This window comes from Cajanus cajan, chromosome 10 (assembly GCF_000230855.2).
Source record: "Cajanus cajan strain Asha chromosome 10, NIPB_CcT2T_4, whole genome shotgun sequence".
NCBI classification, from domain to species: Eukaryota; Viridiplantae; Streptophyta; class Magnoliopsida; order Fabales; family Fabaceae; genus Cajanus; species Cajanus cajan.
The window spans coordinates 43386609-43406629 of record NC_138526.1 but is presented as its reverse complement, the minus strand read 5'-3'; the positions used below and the strand labels follow the sequence as shown (position 1 = coordinate 43406629).

The following is a 20021-nucleotide window of genomic DNA, read 5'->3' as shown; positions in this document are numbered from 1 at the left end:
CTTTCCCATTGTTTCTTGGCCTCAATGATCTCATAATTAGCCCAGAACAATCGATTGCAGTTCAATACATTTGTATCTGAAATGGAATTATTAGATGAGTTTAAATTCTGGCTCATTTGGCTTCTAACAGCTTGTGTCACCTTCCTTGACTTTGATTGATGCACCACATGTGTCGAGCATTGTATCTTTTTTGCCTCTCGCTCATCACCCAGAGGATCCAAATTTATGTTGTCATCTAACATTGTCGGTGTAACATTGGCGACGGCCCCAACGGATCTATAGTTCATCTCTAGCACAGCCTTCTTTGACAGCTCGTTCGAATGCGTCAACAAATATACCGGTTCCCCGCACTGGTCTAAGATAGTCCCCTTCTCGGTCATACCCTCTACTTCCACCGTATTATTTTTGACCCTTTCGGAATTGACATTGTCATTCTTTGGACCTGCTATTTGTGGCGATGCACGTGTTGAGCCCAAAATAAATCTATTGCATGTGGTTAAACTTGAAGTCCGAAGTATATTTGGACCTCGTAATAGGCAACCCCTCCCCCAAGTACATGGAAGTGACATTCTTCGACTTGATGTAAGGTTTAGCCGACCTACTTCCTCATTTCCTGAACCTCGTTTTTGGTGCCCTTTTCCTGATTGATCTTTGATATCCACCTTTTTTCCTAACACAGTACCCTCCCCCCTCACCAACTCCCTGAAGCTACCTCATTGTAGCATACTTTTCTCTGTGTTGTCTGACTTATCTTTTGCATTGACGGCTACATTTTTCATTGCTTCACTACACGCCACCTTTGAAACTCCCGCCATCCATGAATTTGAATTTGGACAATCCGACCTAGCTCCGCCGTTGCTTCTACCTGCTGGAGATATGTCCTGGGCATAAGGATTGTCATCCCAGCTCTCGTCTTCTTCTATCGTGTCTGAGATAGAATGTAAGTCCCCACCGCAAACACTTTCATTAGATTGTAAGATCTCTGAGTTGTCCCTCCATAGGTAACACTTGCAGTTTGGGTATAACCCCGCTGTTTCTTCGACTAGTCTGATTTGTGTTCGTATTCCATTGATCTTGAACCGGGAATGTTGTTGGATGGGTAGTTGTGATGAAGTTTTAATAAGCAGCCTCGCACTCTCAATTGTCTTGAACGTGGCAGTATCTGAATCCACCTTAACCAAAGACCCTTGCATGCACACCACCTGAGAAAAATATTGTTCATTCCACATATGCAAAGGGACCCCGTAACACCTCACCCACGTTAATCGAGACCCAGGCAATGTTGTCGGATCCCAACGGTTGATATCATAGAACAATGCCCAAAACTCACTATTTTCTCCCTTCTCTGCTTCCATAAGATCCATCTCCTGCAAGCCTGAAATCAAGACTAAATCATCTCCAAAGTATCTTAGACGTACCTTTTCGTTCCCATGCAATGCTTGTAGCCCTTCCAGTCTGTCAAAATCCTCCAGTGAGTGTAACCTTGCCACCCAACTCTCCCGAAGCCATTCACTACACACCTCGGGCACTTTCATTGTAATTTCAGTCCATTCTTCGTCCTCACTATTACCTTGGATTGATGGTTTTTTCTCACACCACATCACCTTCTTTGTCCTTATCGCCCTTGTATGACGGGATCGTGGGACTACCGTCTTCACCTCCTGGTATATATTTTGGACTGCATTTCCGTTAACCACATCAACGTATGACCTTTGGGTGTCCTTCCTTCCAGCCTCTCGTCGATATATTTTTGTCTCATGTTTCTTCTTCCTCGTTTCTTCCTTAGAGAACCTTGAGATGTTTACGTTGAGCTTAACACTCCCAATGTAGAATTTATCCAGCCGAACCTCCAGTGCTTTTACGTCCCACACGTCAATGAACTTGACGAACCCATACAAGTATCCTTTAGCATTCCTTCTTGCAGCAATGAAGACCTCCCACACTCTGCCCCACCTCTGAAACACTTTCCATAGATCTTGCTCACGATACGACGGTGGAAACTTCTCAAAATAGAAAGATGTAATTCGTCCATTCATCATGTTTTCTTAACTGTATGTTATTATTAGTCAAAGTGAAAGTGTATTCTCTCTAATACGATGAAGGGAAAACATGTTTTCAACTAATTGGGCTCTTGGAACTAATGGGCTAATTTTTTTAAATAATAATAATATTAAAAATTAATAATTTTTACAAATATAAAACTAATCTAACAAATATTAATAATTTTTAAATATTTTTATTAAATAAAATATAAACTTGATCACTGGTATATGATAGTTGTGATTCTCTTAATCGATAAATACTACGCTTTCGTGATATATTTGGAACCTTCTCAAACGGTGATATTTTTGTGAATGTGGATGCCTCCAAAAAACAAAATTGTGCACGACACTGACTCATTTTTATTAATTATTACGAGGAATTAGTGAAGAGATTGTTTACGATTTTTAATATTTTACTTACCAAATTGTGGCCCACGATTGACTTTAGAACCGGTGTAAAAATATTAATAATATAAGAAGCACGGAATATCAAAGAAAGTGAGGGGTTGGCATGTTATATTTGACATCCTGTTCAGTGTTCACGTGAAGTGTACTTTGTTTTATGCCAATGTCTTTTCTTTGAATAGTGACCAGAATTTTGGTTTGCTTTTACTTTATTAATTGTGTTGTTATTTGTGTATTGAATTAAAACTTATGTTGATTTGCATCCAACTTCTGCTGTGTTTGTCATTTCAGAAGAAGCAGTGATGTGCAGAAACATGCACGAGGCACGACATGAATTGCAACAACAACACTTTGACAGTTATAGATGGATGCCAAGTTGCTCCACCACCAGGTTCAGTTCCCGCAACCACTCTTCCCCTCACCTTCTTCGACATTCCATGGTTCTGTTGTCTCGTCCCCGTGCAACGCATCTTCTTCTACGAGTTTCACCACCCCACCAACCACTTCCTCCAAACAGCACTTCCATCTCTCAAACACTCTCTCTCCCTCACTCTCCAACACTTCTTCCCCTTCGCCGCCAACCTCATCGTTCCGCCGCAACCCCACCTCTCTCACTTCCGCTACCTCCCCGGCGACTCCCTCCCCTTCACCGTCGCAGAGTCCACCGCCGACTTCCCCCTCCTCACCTCCGATTCCCCACAAGACGTTCGAAACTGGCACCCTCTCGTTCCCACGCTTCCTTCACCACGTGTTGAGCCAGATGGCACACGTGCGTTCCCTCTCATGGCCATTCAGGTCACGGTTCTACCAAACTCCGGCTTCACCATCTCTCTCACGTTCAATCACCTTGCTGGGGATGGCAAATCGCTTCACCATTTCATCAAGTTTTGGGCCTCTCTTTGCAAGGCAAGAGGCGAAACCCCTTTGTCTCTTCCTTCACACGAGAGGGACAAAGTTAAAGATCCGAAGGGTCTCAAGCTCCTCTACTTGCAAGAACTCGAAAACCATGACTCCAATATGATGGAGATTGCAAGCGTGGCGCCACATGTTTTCGTTAACAAGGTTCGTTCTACTTTTGTATTGAGCCGTGAACAAGTTGAGAGACTCAAGAAATGGGTCTCTCTTAAATATTGTGCCAACAACGATTCCGGGGCATCACCTCACATATCAACCTTTGTGGTGACGTGCTCCTTGGTTTGGGTTTGCATGATTAGGTCAGAGGAGAGCAAAGGCAATTCTGATGATGAACTGTGCTATGTGGTGTTTCTAGCGGATTGTCGTGATAGTCCTGAATTTTCATTGCCTTCAACGTACTTTGGGAATTGTCTAGCCTCTTGTATTGTGGGAATGAAGAGGAGTGTGGTGGTGGGAGAAAATGGGATTATTGAGGTAGCAAAAACTATTGAAAGGAGAGTTATAGATTTGAAGAGTGATGTTTTGACAAGGGCTGAGACACTGATGTCAGATTATGGAGAGTTGTGGAAACCGGGTAAATCTGTGGTTGTGGTTGCAGGCTCACCCAAACTCACCATGTACCAGACTGATTTTGGATGGGGTAAGCCAAAGAAAACTGACGCAGTACATATTGATGCGGGAAAAATGATTTCTCTTTCTGATTGTAGAGACAAAGATGGTGGGATTGAGGTTGGATTGGCACTTGACAAGAGTCAAATGAATAATTTCAACAACATATTGGAAGAACAACTTAATATTACAGTTTGTGAATGAAACTGTCAACAAACCGAAGGTAGAGATGGCGGCTTGATGATAGTTCAATCATCATCAATTCATTATCATTGTCATTCTCTTTCTTTGGATCCACCATATTCTTAAAGTTTATTGTTCTAATTCGCAGAGGTGGAACCGGGGGGAGGGTTTCCGTTGCCAAGGATGTGCAACTTTCACATATTCAACAATTAAGTTCTTATCTTTTACTCTTCATGTTGAACCACATGTTAATTCTATAAATAAAAAAATAAAAATATAAAATATAAAAACATAAGCATTATATTTTTTCTATTTCGTTTTGTTTTTTATTTATATTTTTTCCTTTTTATTATATCTGTCATTTTTCTCCATTTTTTTTATTGCTATCCTTTTTCGGCGTCAATATAACCCACTTTAAAATGTATCATAACATGAGTCATAACTCTACTTTTATCATTAAATCAATGAGTATTAATACTTTGACCAATCGTGGTCTAAAAGTTGTGGGTACAGTTAAAGGTAACACGATTAATAATTCAAAGCTACAAAGTTTCACTTTTCCGTTTATTCTCTCTTAAGGTTCTTTTTATTTTTTTTTCCCATAATTTATGTTGTCAAACTTTTAAATTATGGTGATTTATATTTTTTTTATCGATTGTTCATCAAAATACTAATGAAATGTAGATAATAACACACACATAAATGTATATATAACATATGAATTTAATGACATGATATGTTTGATAGAGATTTAATTTTATTGTGTTTTTGAATTTTTATATTTTGATGAATTTTTTTTCAAGTAATTTTTTCATAATTTGTGTCTCAAATTTCTAATATACATTTTATAATTTGCATCCTATTGTCAATTATCTATTAAAATATTACTCGAGTGTCCATCATTTGTATCCTCTAATGTTATGTAAAATTAATAATTATTTGACTTAATATAATTCAAACTTTTTTTATATTCCTTGCAGGTTTTATATACATTATCTATACACTCATATGTACACATTGACATGAATATTGTTATCATCTTTATTAATTTTTTATTTTGGTCCTTTCTTATAATATGGTGTTGTTATAAAGTTAAATAACTTTTTGTAAACTTTTTATTTATTGAATTAGTTATGACTTTATATTAGTGTATTGTTTGATTAATTAAACTAAATTTAGTTAAAGTTATTGATCTCATCTTATAAAAATAGGATATCTCTAATTGTGGCAGTGAGAATTGATCTAAAATTGATGGGTTGCAAATGATATAGATCATATACTTTTATTTTGTGATTGAATTATGACAATTCAATATCTGGACCTTTAAATAATTAGTGTAATAACTAGTTACTATTTTTTAATGGCTTAAACATATTTAAACTACCTCGAATTAGCTCGATTTTCATATTACTACTTTTTTAAAAAAAATTTGTTAAAATTACCTGACAAATTTTTTTTCTTCAATTTAGTACTTGGCGTTAGTTTCCTATGTTAAATGATGATGTGGCAAACGCACTGCTACATCATCAGCCAACAGTGTCTACCATGTCATCCAAGGGACTACCACGTGGACATGATGATGATGTGGCAAACACTGTTGGGTGATGACGTGGCAGTCCATCTGCCACGTCATCACTTGATAGATGGAGACCAACATCAGGTACTAAATTAAAGAAAAAAAGTTAGTCAGGTATTTAAAACAAAAAATAATAAATTAATAGGTAGTAATCTGAAAATTGACATAATTAGAGATAGTAATCTAAAAAACTGACCTAATTGAAGGTAGTAATCTGAAAACTGCCTTATTTGAAGTTAGTAATCTGAAAAATCGACCTAATTTGAAGGTAGTAATCTGAAAATTGCCTTATTTAAAGGTAGCAATCTGAATATTTGTAGCATTAACTTTCCTATCTTACAAGTAAAACTTATAAGATTTGAAATTAAATTTTTATTTAAAAACTTATTATTAGTAAATATAAATATTACACACACATATATATATATATATTATATATACTGAGTTTCAATATAATTCCATAATTTTCTTTTTTTATAATCAAGTGCAATAGTTTCCATACATGATCAATGGGAAGCTAATTTATGTGCATTTGTTGCTTTTGTTTCTAGTTACAGGTGTTTTATGTCTTCTTCATCTTATTAATCTTCACTTTTCTCCACTTCTTCATTGTTCACTATCTTTGTTGGAATTTTTGGTCCATTTTTTATGACAAATCAAAGTTTGAAGTCGATGAATTGTATGAATATTCGCATACGCTCCTTTCACTCAGTGTAATTTATGCAATCAAAATATGGTAGCCTCAAAATAGGTTGTCCTTCAGTGACAATTTTCAGATTAATACTTTCAATTAAGTCAGTTTTCAGATTACTACCTTCAATTAGGTCAGTTTTTCATATTACTACCTTCAATTAGGTCAGTTTTCAAATTACTACCTATTAATTTATTATTTTTTGTTTTAAATACTTGACTAATTTTTTTTTCTTCAATTTAGCACTTGACGTTGGTCCCCTTTGTCAAGTGATGACATGGCAGATGGACTGCCACGTCATCACCCAACAGTGTTTGCCACGTCATCACCATGTCCACGTGGCAGTCCCTTGGATGATGTGGCAGACATTGTTGGGTGATGATGTGGCAGTCTGTTTGTCATGTCATCATTTAACAGAGGAAATTAAAGTCAGGTACTAAATTGAAAAAAAAAATTGTCAAGTAATTTTAACAAATTTTTTTTTATAAATAATAATCTGAAAATCGAGCTAATTCAAGATAGTTTAAACATATTTAAGCCTTTTTTAATATATAGATATTGTATATCTCACTTAAATCCAGGAATAAAAATAGCATACTTAATATATAACTCTAATTATCGATTTCTATATTTATAAAACAATTACTATTTGTCTAAACTTGACAGTATTTCTACACTTAAAAAATGTGCTAGATTGCATGTGTGTACCCAATTATTTAATAGCGATCAAGTTCTGTAGTTAGGCCTTGCAATAGACATACTATAATTCATTAATACTATTATAGTAAACTTACATTAGGCCACTTACATTCTCCACACCTTAGTTTGGTAAGCCACACTCCGCAATAATGTCATTAATAAATCACACTTGACATTAAGGCTTACAAATTATTTTTAATTTGGAGCTAGTGGCATTAAGCCATGTACCTTAATGACAGTAAATATATTCATATTGACAGTAATCACTATTATTGTTATGATGTTATTTTCTTATAATTCCAATATTAAAATATGAACAATATCATATCATAAATATGTATGAATTTTTTTAAAAAAAATTTTACTAAAATATCATAAATTATAAGTATCAAAATCTCAAATTGACAACCTATATTTAATCTCTATATTAGGGACACATACCTCAAAATATCATCTTCTCCAAGGAAATGTCTAACGTGGTTTTCAATCGGAAACTCATCACTCTCATCATTAGACTCTACACTTAAGCACCGGCACCCAATGTCACCTAAATTAGAGACAAGATCCCTTAATATGTGGATCCAATGATTTGCCTTGATACTGTCAATCATTGTCATTAATGTAATTACCAATCAATGGCTGTCAGCATTATTTGCTGCCTTATTTGCTTGTAGTATCTTAATGCTAGCCTTAATCATAGGATCATGTATTGCTAGCATTTGCTATATATGTACACTGTAATCATCAGATCAAATATATCGTCTTTTACCTCTCATTACATTTTCTAACTTGGTATCAGAGCTCTTAAGCCGTGAAGGCTCTTGATCCAATACAAATCATGGCATCCGCTGCAGATTCAAAATCCAAAAATGATCTCCCATCCACTATGTCTGTCAAGTTGGACAGAGACAACTATCCACTATGGAAATCCTTGGTGATCTCTATAGTCAAAGGCTGCAGGCTCGATGGGCACATGCTAGGGACAAAAGAGTGTCCTGAAGAATTCATAGCTTCTACAGATTCAAGCAAGAAGCCAAATCCTGCCTTTGAAGATTGGCAGGCTCATGATTCACAACTCCTTGGATGGTTGATGAATTCAATGACTATTGAAATGGCAACACAGTTGCTGCACTGTGAAACCTCAAAACAACTTTGGGATGAAGCTCAAAGCCTAGCAGGTGCACACACAAGGTCTCGAGTCACTTACCTTAAATCTGAGTTTCACAGCATCAGAAAAGGAGAGATGAAAATGGAGGAGTATCTGGCCAAAATGAAGAATCTCGTTGACAAGCTTAAACTTGCAGGCAGCCCCATTTCCAACTCAGATCTAATCATTCAAACCCTGAATGGTTTAGATTCTGAATACAACCCTATGGTGGTCAAGCTATCTGATCAAACTAGTCTCACTTGGGTTGATCTGCAGGCTCAATTACTGACCTTTGAGAGTAGACTTGATCAACTGAATAGCCTCACCAACCTAACCCTTAATCCTTCTGCAAATGTTGCCAACAAAACTGATTACAAAGGCAACAAATTCAACACAAACAACAACTGGAGAGGTTCCAATAGCAACTGGAGAGGATCTAACTTCAGAGGTTGGAGAGGAGGCAGAGGAAGAGGAAGAATGTCTAAACCAACATGTCAAGTTTGCTACAAGGTCGGGCACACAGCAGTAAATTGCTACTACAGGTTTGATAAATCTTATTCAAACTCAAATTATTTAGCAGGCAATGACAAACAAGGAGCACACAATGCCTTCCTAGCCTCACAAAGTTCTCTTCAAGATTATGATTGGTACTTTGACAGTGGTGCAAGCAATCATGTGACACACCAAACTGACAAATTCGAGGATCTGACAGAACATCATGGTAAGAACTCATTAATAGTTGGAAGTGGTGAAAAATTGAAGATTGTTGCCACAGGTTCCTCAAAACTAAACTCACTTAACTTACATGATGTCTTATATGTGCCCAACATTACCAAAAACCTATTAAGTGTGTCGAAATTAACTGCTAACAATAACATTCTGGTTGAGTTTGATGCAAATTGTTGCTTTGTGAAGGACAAGTTGACAGGGAAGGCAATTCTAAGAGGGACACTTAAAGATGGCTTGTATCAGCTCTCAAGGACTGAAAGGGACCCGTGTGCTTATGTATCTGTCAAGGAAAGCTGGCATAGAAGGCTTGGTCATCCAAATAATAAAGTCCTAGATAGAGTCTTGAAAAGTTGTAATGTCAAACTATCACCTAGTGATCATTTTAACTTTTGTGAAGCTTGTCAATATGGCAAAATGCATTTTTTACCCTTTAAAACCTCTTCCTCTCATGCTAAGGAAATTTTTGAATTAGTTCATACTGATGTCTGGGGGCCTGCACCAGTAACATCTCCTTCGGGTTTCAAATATTATGTTCACTTCCTTGATGACTTTAGTAGATTTACCTGGATTTATCCTCTGAAACATAAATCAGATACTGCACAAGCCTTTACCCAGTTTAAAAACATGGCAGAAAATCTGTTTAACAAAAGAATTAAGACAATCCAATGTGATGGTGGTGGTGAATATAAGACTGTGCAAAACCATGCAATAGAAGCAGGAATACAATTCAGAATGTCATGCCCTTACACATCACAACAAAATGGTAGGGCTGAGAGAAAACACAGACATATTACTGAATTTAGCTTGACATTACTAGCACAAGCCAAAATGCCCTTACACTATTGGTGGGAAGCTTTTTCCACGGCAGTTTATCTCATAAACAGACTGCCCTCTCTAGTCACTCAAAATGAAAGTCCTTACTCACTGCTCTTTAGAAAGGAACCTGACTACAGCTCCTTAAAACCCTTTGGGTGTGCTTGTTATCCCTGTCTCAAGCCCTATAATCAGCACAAACTACAATTCCACACAACCAGATGTGTTTTCTTGGGCTATAGTAACTCCCACAAAGGATACAAATGCATAAACTCTCATGGAAGAATCTTCACTTCAAGACATGTTGTCTTCAATGAAGAACATTTTCCATTCCATGATGGCTTTCTCAATACAAGAAGTCCCTTGAAAACACTAACTGAAAGTCCATCTGCCTCTTTTTCTTTGCCTACTGCAGGTAACTCACATATTGGAGAAGCAACACCTTCCGATGACAACAATCCTGATGTCGAACAAGATCCAGCCAGTCCAACTGGAAATGCTGCAATTAATCTTAGCAGAGATCAGGCTGCAAATGATTCAAGTGCTGCACTTAATCTGAGCAGAGATCAAGATACAAATGATTCAACAAGGAACAGTCCAATTTCTCATGACACTGATCCCACAGAAACAGTTGTTGAAGCTCCCCAAGACCTTGCTGAACCAAGCACAACCATCAACACTCATTGGACCAGGAGCAAGGCTGGAATTCACAAGCCAAAGCAGCCATATGTTGGGTTAGCTGAAACCTGCACAGATGAGAAGGAACCAGAAAATGTCACAGAAGCACTCACAAGACCACAGTGGAAAGAAGCTATGGATAATGAGTATCAGGCACTCATGTCAAATCAAACTTGGGTTTTGGTACCATATCAAGGCCAAGAAAACATCATTGATTCTAAATGGGTCTTCAAGACCAAGTACAAAGCAGATGGGACAATTGAAAGGAGAAAGGCAAGATTAGTTGCAAAAGGATTTCAACAAACAGCTGGATTGGATTATGAAGAGACCTTCAGTCCAGTTGTCAAGGCCAGTACAGTTCGAATCATACTCTCAATTGCAGTGCATCTCAATTGGGAGGTCAAACAGTTGGACATAAACAATGCATTCCTTAATGGCTACCTCAAAGAAACTGTGTTTATGCATCAACCAGAGGGATTTGTAGACTCAACTAAACCTGAACATGTCTGCAAGTTATCTAAGGCAATCTATGGATTGAAACAGGCCCCAAGAGCCTGGTTTGACAGCCTCAAAAATGCCTTACTCAGCTGGGGTTTCAAGAACACAAAAAGTGATTCCTCACTCTTCACTCTAAGAGGTACAGATCACATTACCTTTCTACTTATATATGTGGATGATATAATTGTCACAGGGAACAACACCAAATTTTTAGAATCCTTCATCAAACAACTCAATGTTGTGTTTTCCCTTAAGGACCTTGGTCCACTGCACTACTTCTTAGGCATAGAAGTTCAAAGAGATGCATCTGGTATGTACTTGAAGCAATCAAAATACATAGGAGACATCCTGAGAAAATTCAAAATGGAAAATGCCTCATCTTGTCCAACACCTATGGTAACTGGCAAGCAATTTACAGCTGAAGGGGAGAAGTTAAAAGACCCAACCATGTTCAGACAAACTATAGGAGCATTGCAATACTTAACAAACACAAGGCCTGACATAGCATTCTCAGTTAACAAGCTCAGCCAATTCATGAGCTCTCCCACTATAGATCACTGGCAAGGCATCAAAAGAATATTGAGATATCTTCAAGGTACCATCCAACATTGTCTACACATTAAACCGTCCACTGACTTGGACTTAACAGGCTTCTCAGATGCAGATTGGGCCACAAGTGTGGACGATAGAAAATCCATGGCAGGTCAATGTGTCTTCCTTGGTGAAACACTTGTTTCTTGGTCCTCAAGGAAGCAAAAGGTAGTCTCAAGATCTAGTACAGAGTCAGAATATAGAGCCCTGGCTGACTTAGCTGCTGAAATAGCATGGACTCGTTCACTCCTTGATGAGCTGAGACTCCCTCTGCCAAGAAAACCAACACTGTGGTGTGATAACTTGAGTGCCAAGGCATTAGCTTCAAATCCAGTTATGCATGCTCGATCCAAACACATTGAAATTGATGTGCACTACATCAGAGACCAAGTGCTGCAAAATGAGATTGTTGTGGCCTATGTTCCATCAGCTGATCAAATTGCTGACTGCCTCACTAAAGCATTAACTCACACACGATTCAACCAACTCAAAGACAAACTTGGGGTGACGCTCTCACCCATCAGTTTGAAAGGGGGAATTAGAGACAAGATCCCTTAATATGTGGATCCAATGATTTGCCTTGATACTGTCAATCATTGTCATTAATGTAATTACCAATCAATGGCTGTCAGCATTATTTGCTGCCTTATTTGCTTGTAGTATCTTAATGCTAGCCTTAATCATAGGATCATGTATTGCTAGCATTTGCTATATATGTACACTGTAATCATCAGATCAAATATATCGTCTTTTACCTCTCATTACATTTTCTAACTACCTAAACCACGACAAGGTGCATAAAACTGTGATTAGCCTCCATCGCGAGTTTATTTATCTTTCGCGAACAAGGTGAGGTTTTGGTGGGTGCAAATGTACTTGACAATAGAGAAGGTGAATGAGAGGCTTAAGAATAGTTGAACCCGCAGACACCGGGATGAACATAAAGTCAGTAGTTGCTATAATCATAACAAATCTATGTACACTCTTCATTACGGTGTCCCAGATATACACTCTTAATTTGTCACTACCTCGCAAATTCACACTCTCTGCCCTCTATCACAATATATTAATATTACCAAAGTTATTTATAAATAATTCAATAAATATATTAATGAATAATATTTAAATAAAAAATTACATTCATTTTATTTGAATAATTCTATATTATATTTAATAAGTACAATAAATAATATTAATTCAGAAAAAAAAATTTATTTGTATATTAAGAAAATATTGAATTAAAATAACTTTATATATTATATTAGAATTTTTTATTTTTATTTTTTTGAATTTGATTATGTTAAAATATATTTTATGAACAATATATTTATAAAGAAGAGGAATTATTCTAAAAATAAATCTATTTATACTTATTTTTTATTTATTTTTAAAATTAAAGAGATACAAAATATATCTTTTTCTCTGGTATATATAATAGTGGTAATTTTAGTGTTTTAAAAAACGGCTCGGACCGATTGGTTGGATTGATTGAACCAGAAATTGGTGGTCTAGGAATTAAACCCTGCTCATGAGAGAATGAAGAGCCTTATCAAACATTACAATGACTACTTGTTTTAATATTTCTGTTTGTAATATATGCAACTTAAATAACTTTTGTAGTTTACTATTAATTTTAAATTATATATTTAATAATATATATATATATATATATGTATGTAGATATTGCATGCATTATTTTGTTATATCAATTACCAGTATATTATATATATACATATTATTTTATATTTTTAATCTGTATTAATATACAGTTTAATATACAAATTTTACTTATTTTTTACACGAAATAAAAATAAAAATAATTTTAAATAAGATAAAAATTGAAATTTAAGATATAATATGAATTTATTAAAATTTATAAGTATAAAATATATTCAATACGAATATTTTTTTAAAAAAAATTAATAAAAATTATATTATACAATTTAATTAGTGATTTACTAATTCAATCTTTGATTTATTGACCTAGTATCTTAATTAATTTGATGACTGGTTTGAATTTTAAAATTATGAGTAATTCTCTTAATTTATAAATACCATTCTGTCATGATATTTTCACTAGTACAAAAATGACTTTTAAAATCGGGATTTAAAAATCGGTTCTAAAATAACCGATTTTAAAAGTGACAATTTTATAAATAATGACATTACTTTTAAAATCGGTTACGTTATAACCGATTTTAAAAGTTTCTAACGCTACTTTTAAAATCGGTTCTTGAAAAACCGATTTTAAAAGCCCATTTTTAAAATCGATTATTAAATAGTTGATTTTAAAAGTGCCATTTTTAAAATCGGTTATTATGAAACCGATTTTAAAAGTAGTCAACTATTGAAAGTTCAAATGTTCTACATCGGTTTACTTCGCGACCGATGTAATATGGAAACATTCATTCTATACTTGCAGTATTGTTATCCTCACAATCTCACATAGCTAAAAACTCTCTTCAACAATGTTCTTGCCCTCTTCGCGTACCGAAACCCTTTTCGACATTCTCCTTGCCCTCGTCACGCACCCAAACCCTCATTATCCTTACCCTCATCATGCACCCAAACCTGATTCGTCCTCCGTCGTGCCAGATGCCTTGGCGGTGGCCGAGAAAACCACCAGCGAGATTCTTCGTTGCATACAGCCAACGCTCGTTGTCGACCGCAAGTGGATGGAGGGACAAGGAGAATCCGATGCCGAAGTCGAGGTGTAGGGTTATGTGGATCACGCGCTTGTGCGCAAGATGCATTCTCTTCTCCTTTGGGTATTTCTTCTTCCTTCTCTCTCTGTTGAATCTTGCTTAATTTCTTTCATTTTTAATGTCTTAGGTCTGTAATTGGTTGTTTTTCTTTTTTGAATACTAAAATTCATTTGAGATCTTAGTTAATTTTTTCTACTGCTTGAATGTCGTTTTGTTTGGAGAGGGCTGGTTTGGAAGTTGAATTTTTTTTTTTGGGAAATATTCTGCTGGTAATTTGGGGGAAATGATTGTTTGGCTACAATAGATGATTTTTGTGTTTTGGAGATAATATTTTTTCTTCTAGAATTGGAGCGTGTAGGAGAAAAACAATGGTCGAGACTTGAGAGTACATGCAGTGAGTTTGTTGATGCAGTATTATAGTACCCGCAATTATTGCTCCTCTCGCATGGTAATTTTGTTATTATGTTGTGATGGGAATCATGTAATAAAGACTGGATGGCGTATGGATCATAACTGTGGTTGGTGAGGAAAATGACAAAGATTTGGGCTGTGAGGATTGAGGAAGTGAGAAGTGATTTTTTTTTCCCATGTTAATAGGAACGGGGCTTGTAATTTTTCTCGTTATTTCAATTTATGGATAAAACGGAAAGGAAGACCTGCACCAAGGGAAGTTGCTCCAATAATTGTATCCAACCATGTATCTTATATCGAACCTATCTTCTATTTCTTTGAATTATTTGCCACCATTGTGGCATCTGAGTCTCATGACTCCATACCTTATGTTGGCACCATTATTAGAGCGATGCAGGTAATTACATTTCATGGTTATATTTTATGTATGCCCAGTTATTAATGTGAGATGGCTTTCCATTCAGCCATTTTTTATTTCTTTTCACTTTTTATGGTTTCAGGTCATATATGTTAACAGGTTCGTACCATCATCAAGGAGGCAGGTCATCAGAGAAATAAAGGTATTGATATGGGTCAGTTCCATTTAAAACATATCTTCCAAATAGAGATATTGATTTGACCACACTCAGTTGTCAAAACAATGAGGATGGCTTGGTATCTGATGTTCGTGTTGTCCTTCATGGAGAGGAAGTCAATGAAGCTACTGAATATTGTTTCTTAGAGACAATGAGACCAAGACGCAGGACTTCTAGTTTGATGTGGAATGTATTGTAAAACTAAATCTAAAGCACGCTTAATCCTTTGGACCTTATGATTATGAACATGGTAGTCAATAATATGCAGAGGTGAGTGATTTGGTTTTAATTAAGTTCTTTTCAAATTTATAGAATTTTACATCCTCATGTCATCAAACATGATACAACTTTAATGAGAAGTTGTATAGCCATAAAAATAGATCTTCATGTTTTTTGGACCCATTTAGTATTAAAAAATGCTAGTTATACCGCAGGGTTTCATTTTATACACTACTTAGTTCCTCTGAATATAATTCTAACGAATATGATTGTAAGTCATAATATCAAGTTTACTTGGTTCAAGAATGAACTCTTGTGTTTGGCACTTTATATATCATAGGATTGCATCTAGACGCACTCAATCATGGAATAAACATGTCATCCTATACACAGTGCTGGTGAAATTAATAAATTAACGAGATGATGAATGTAAAAGTAGAAGCGGAATAAGAAATTAGCAGAGTGAATCACAGGAGTTGTATTTCAGGCAACCTTTCTAAAACGGGACAGGCAACATGGCTCAATACATTCCGAGATGCACAGACTAAAACTCCTTCGTACACTGTATGCAACTGTGGTAGATCAAACAAATACAATGTGGTCAACTTGGGGAGTTTTGCAGAAATCAGCAGAAAGAGTTCTGAGTTCGATAGGAAATCACAAGACCTGGAGGCTCAAGAATCTGCACTTCGAAGGGATCGTTTATCCTTGATTGCTGAGTACTCATTATTGTTCTCTCTCTTTTTAATTAATTTATTTTTTCTGCTATCTTTTTAATTTAAATATTTATTTTGGCTAATTTATTTTGATCCGTGACAGACAAGAAGCACGTGAGAGTACATTGTCTAAACAGAGAGAGGACTTGCGGGAGTGGGAGAAGAAACTACAGGAGGGAGAAGAGTGGCTGGCCAAGGGTCAAAGAATTCTCAACGAAAGAGAGCAAAGGGCTAATGAGAATGACAGAATGTGCAGGCAAAAAGAGAAGGACCTTGAAGAGACACAGAAGAAGATTGATGCAACTAATATAACACTGAAAAATAAAGAAGATGATGTGAACAATAGGCTTGTGGATTTAACTCTTAAAGAGAAGGTAAATATTTGTTTGTGTGATAGATATTGTATATCTTTATTTTTATTTATTCTGGTGTCATGTAATAATTGCTCCATATCCTCAAATACAGGAATTTGATTCTGTGAGAATAAACTTGGATCTCAAAGAGAAGAAGTTATATGCATGGGAGGAAAAACTTGATGCAAGAGAAAAAGTATGTTATGGTTCCTATTCATTTCCTTATTATTTATTCTTGGTAATTATGAAGATTGGTAGCCAACGATTGGTCCAATGTAAGTTGCTGAGTTTTGTTGATTTATTTTTTCCATTACTGTTTTGCAACTTTTGTTATTTCAATAGTTTGCAGTGATTGGGTGTATGCATTTGAATAATCTGGTAATTGGAATATTTGTATTAAATTGTCAGTCTGATCATAAAATCAATGTGTTGTGAGCATACTCTTTTCCATTTTCTTTCTTTCGCTGAATACAGCATGGACTCTATGCAGGTTGAGATGCAGAATCTTCTTGATGAACACAATGCTATTCTTGATGCGAAGAAATAGGAGTTTGATGTGGAATTGAATATATTAAACCATGGTGTCCTAATTTTAGCAAAAATGAATCCTAATTTAGTCTTTAATTTTTTGTAACAAACTATTCACTTTATTAGTGTGAGCAGGTTATATATTTGAACCTTTTGCACTGGATTTTAAATATGAACCATTATAAGTGTTAGCAGTTTGACTCATAAGAGAACACATTTTAGTTTTGATGGTGACAATGCTTTTCATATCAAGTGGCTGAACGCGGTTTATAAGATATTATAACTGCAACAATTTTTTCCAACTATGTTACTCATTTAACTATTATAAGATTCATATTAATTTTTTTTATTTCAATTGACTTTTAAAATCGGTTATTACATAACCGATTTTAAAAGTCTTGACTTTTAAGATCGGTTAAAATCATAACCGATCTTAAAAGTCAAGACTTTTAAGATTGGTTATATAACAACCGATTTTAAAAGTCAAGACTTTTAAGATCGGTTATAAATTAACTGATCTTAAAAGTCTATTTTTAAAATCGGTTGATAACCGATCTTAAAAGTCTATTTTTTCAAAATCGGCTCTTTTAAGATCGGTTCCATAACCGATTTTAAAAGTTCAAAACAACCGATGTTTTGGAAACTTCTCAAAACGTAGATGCCTAAAAAAAGACAAAATTGTGCACGACACTAACTCATATTTTATTAATTATTACGAGGAATTAGTGAAGAGATTGTTTACAATTTTTAATATTTTATTTACCAAATTGTGGCCCACAAATGACTTTAGAACCGGTGTTTGCAGCACCGAATTCTTATTTTGTACTATTTAGTTAATTTAAGGACAAGTATTTTAATATTTTTTATAGAATCATTTTCTTGTATTTTTACCATAAATATTAATATAATATTACAACTTATTTTTATGATATGACAAAATTGGATCGGAGGGATAGGTAGATTCAGGTTTAATTAATGTGATGCCTAATGTGCGGTGGAGAAATCGTAGATGCATTCATTCTCTTTGTTTGGACAGTAATGGCATCAAGAAAACGAAATGCAATGATTTCACTTCTTCTAAGAACGCTACTACACCCATTAGGCAATCGCTCATAATACATCTAAAATAAGATGTTCACTGGAACATGCAGAGAAAAAAACCACTGACACAAAAGAATTTAAAAAATACACGAGGTGGTGTATGCGTGAATGGCTCCCTCAGAATTTATTAATGTCATGAAGTTGCTCTTGCAAGATAGTGAAGAACTCATTCACCCGAAGCCTTTCAAGTGCCAATCCAACCTCGATTCCTCCTTTTCCGTCTTTAGAATCTGAAAGAGAAAAGGATCCTGACGACTCAATATGCGCTGCTTCGGATTTCTTAGGCTTACCCCATCCAAAATCACTCTCGTACACACCCAACTTTGGTGAACCCGCAACTAGCAACAAAGATTTACCTGCTTTCCCTAACTCTCTATATTCAGATATCAACTTTTCAGCATTTCTCAAAGCATCACTCTTCACATCTCTAATTTCCCTTTCAATTGCATTTGCCACCCCAACAATCCCATTTTCTGCCACTAACTCACTCCTCTTCATTGCCACACTGCAAGAGGCTAGACAATTCCCGAAGTACGTACAAGGTAACGAAAATTCAGGAAGATCACGACAATCTGCAAGAAACACAAAGTAGCATGGTTCATCATAGTCAACACAATTGCCTTTGCTTTCCTCAAACCTAATCATGCAAATCCAAACCAAGGAGCACGTCACCACAAAGGTTGATATGTGCAACGTGCCACATTTAAGAGAGAACCACTTCTTGAGTTTCTCAATGTGTTCACGGCTCAATGCAAAAGTGAAGCGAACATTGTCAGTGGAAAAAACTTGCACGAGCCCCGCAAACTCCATCCTTTTGGAGTCACTGTGTTCAAGCTCTTGAAAATAAATGCGCTTAAGCCCCTTCGGATCTTTGACTTTGTCCCTCTCGTGCGAAGGAAGAGACAAAGGGGTTTCAAGAGAAGCTTTAGCCATGTCACCTCTTGCTTTGCAAAGAGAGGCCCAAAATTTGATGAAATGATGAAGCGATCTGCCATCCCCAGCAAGGTGGTTGAACGTGAGAGAGATGGTGAAGCCTGAGTTGGGTAGAACGGTGACCTGAATGGCCATGAGAGGGAACACACGTGTGCCGTCTTGCTCCACACGTGGGGGAGATAAGGTAGGGATAAGAGGGTGCCAGTTTCGAACGTCTTGTGGGGAATCGGTGGTGAGGAGGGTGAAGTCTGCGGTGGACTCCGCGACGGTGAAGGAGAGGGAGTCGCCGGGGAGGTAGCGGATGTGAGAGAGGTGGAGCTGCGGCGGAGCGATGAGGTTGGCGGCGAAGGGGAAGAAGTGTTGGAGAGTGAGGGAGAGAGAGTGTTTGAGAGTGGGAAGTGCTGTTTGGAGGAAGTGGTTGGTGGGGTGGTGAAACTCGTAGAAGAAGATGCGCTTGACGGGGTGGCATAAGAACCATGGAATATCAAAGAAAGTGAGGGGAAGGGTGGTAGAGGCAAGTGAGTGTTGTGGTGGTGCTACTTCACACCGCTCTATGATCTTCACTTGGTCAAGTTTCATCTCATCAGCCATGTCAGAGGTCACCGAGGATGATCAGAACTCGAAAGATCTTTTTAATATATTTTGATTGCCCTTGCCAAACTCGCCGATGTACTTTTTTTTTTTTTTAATATATTATTTTTTTTAAAATTTATTTAAATAACCTGAGCCCAACATTATTTATCTAAATAATTCATTTTTTAGGCTCAGGTTCCCGAGCTTTTTTTTTTTCGTTCAGCTTTTGAGTTTTTTTTTCAGATTTTGTGAAAAAAAAAATAATTATTCACTTTTTGATTTTTAAATTTTAAAAAAATATAATTAATTTTATAAAAATTATTTAATATTT

General features: G+C 36.1%; 5 protein-coding genes across 6 annotated transcripts; 3 read left to right on the top strand and 2 right to left on the bottom strand.

Annotated features, from left to right (window-relative positions):
- Positions 1 to 713: 713 nt before the first annotated feature.
- On the bottom strand, positions 714 to 2039 carry LOC109798544 (uncharacterized). The gene has a single exon (XM_020358873.2). The coding sequence runs from the start codon at positions 2037 to 2039 to the stop codon at positions 714 to 716; it is 1326 nt and encodes a 441-aa protein (XP_020214462.2).
- A 501-nt stretch (positions 2040 to 2540) lies between these two features.
- Positions 2541 to 4466, top strand: LOC109817632 (coumaroyl-CoA:anthocyanidin 3-O-glucoside-6''-O-coumaroyltransferase 2). Of its 2 annotated transcripts, none has more exons than XM_020382950.3 (2): positions 2541 to 2592; positions 2739 to 4466. In XM_020382950.3, exon 2 carries the CDS (start codon positions 2778 to 2780, stop codon positions 4173 to 4175), a length of 1398 nt encoding a protein of 465 aa, XP_020238539.2. In that variant the 5' UTR covers positions 2541 to 2592; positions 2739 to 2777; the 3' UTR covers positions 4176 to 4466. The 2 variants fall into 2 exon arrangements, with proteins under 2 accessions (XP_020238539.2, XP_020238537.2); XM_020382948.3 differs by having other exon boundaries at positions 2541 to 2643.
- Positions 4467 to 7958: 3492 nt separating this feature from the next.
- LOC145952512 (uncharacterized) lies at positions 7959 to 8946 on the top strand. The gene is made up of 2 exons (XM_083064884.1): positions 7959 to 8715; positions 8927 to 8946. Exons 1-2 carry the CDS (start codon positions 7959 to 7961, stop codon positions 8944 to 8946), a joined length of 777 nt encoding a protein of 258 aa, XP_082921010.1.
- Positions 8947 to 13961: 5015 nt separating this feature from the next.
- LOC109817654 (lysophospholipid acyltransferase LPEAT2) lies at positions 13962 to 16113 on the top strand. Its single transcript, XM_020382973.3, has 4 exons — positions 13962 to 14344; positions 14879 to 15089; positions 15193 to 15537; positions 15974 to 16113. Exons 1-3 carry the CDS (start codon positions 14136 to 14138, stop codon positions 15277 to 15279), a joined length of 507 nt encoding a protein of 168 aa, XP_020238562.2. The 5' UTR covers positions 13962 to 14135; the 3' UTR covers positions 15280 to 15537; positions 15974 to 16113.
- Positions 16114 to 18122: 2009 nt separating this feature from the next.
- On the bottom strand, positions 18123 to 19803 carry LOC109817633 (coumaroyl-CoA:anthocyanidin 3-O-glucoside-6''-O-coumaroyltransferase 1). Its single transcript, XM_020382952.3, has one exon. It carries the CDS (start codon positions 19706 to 19708, stop codon positions 18302 to 18304), a length of 1407 nt encoding a protein of 468 aa, XP_020238541.2. The 5' UTR covers positions 19709 to 19803; the 3' UTR covers positions 18123 to 18301.
- Between the last annotated feature and the right edge of the window lie 218 nt (positions 19804 to 20021).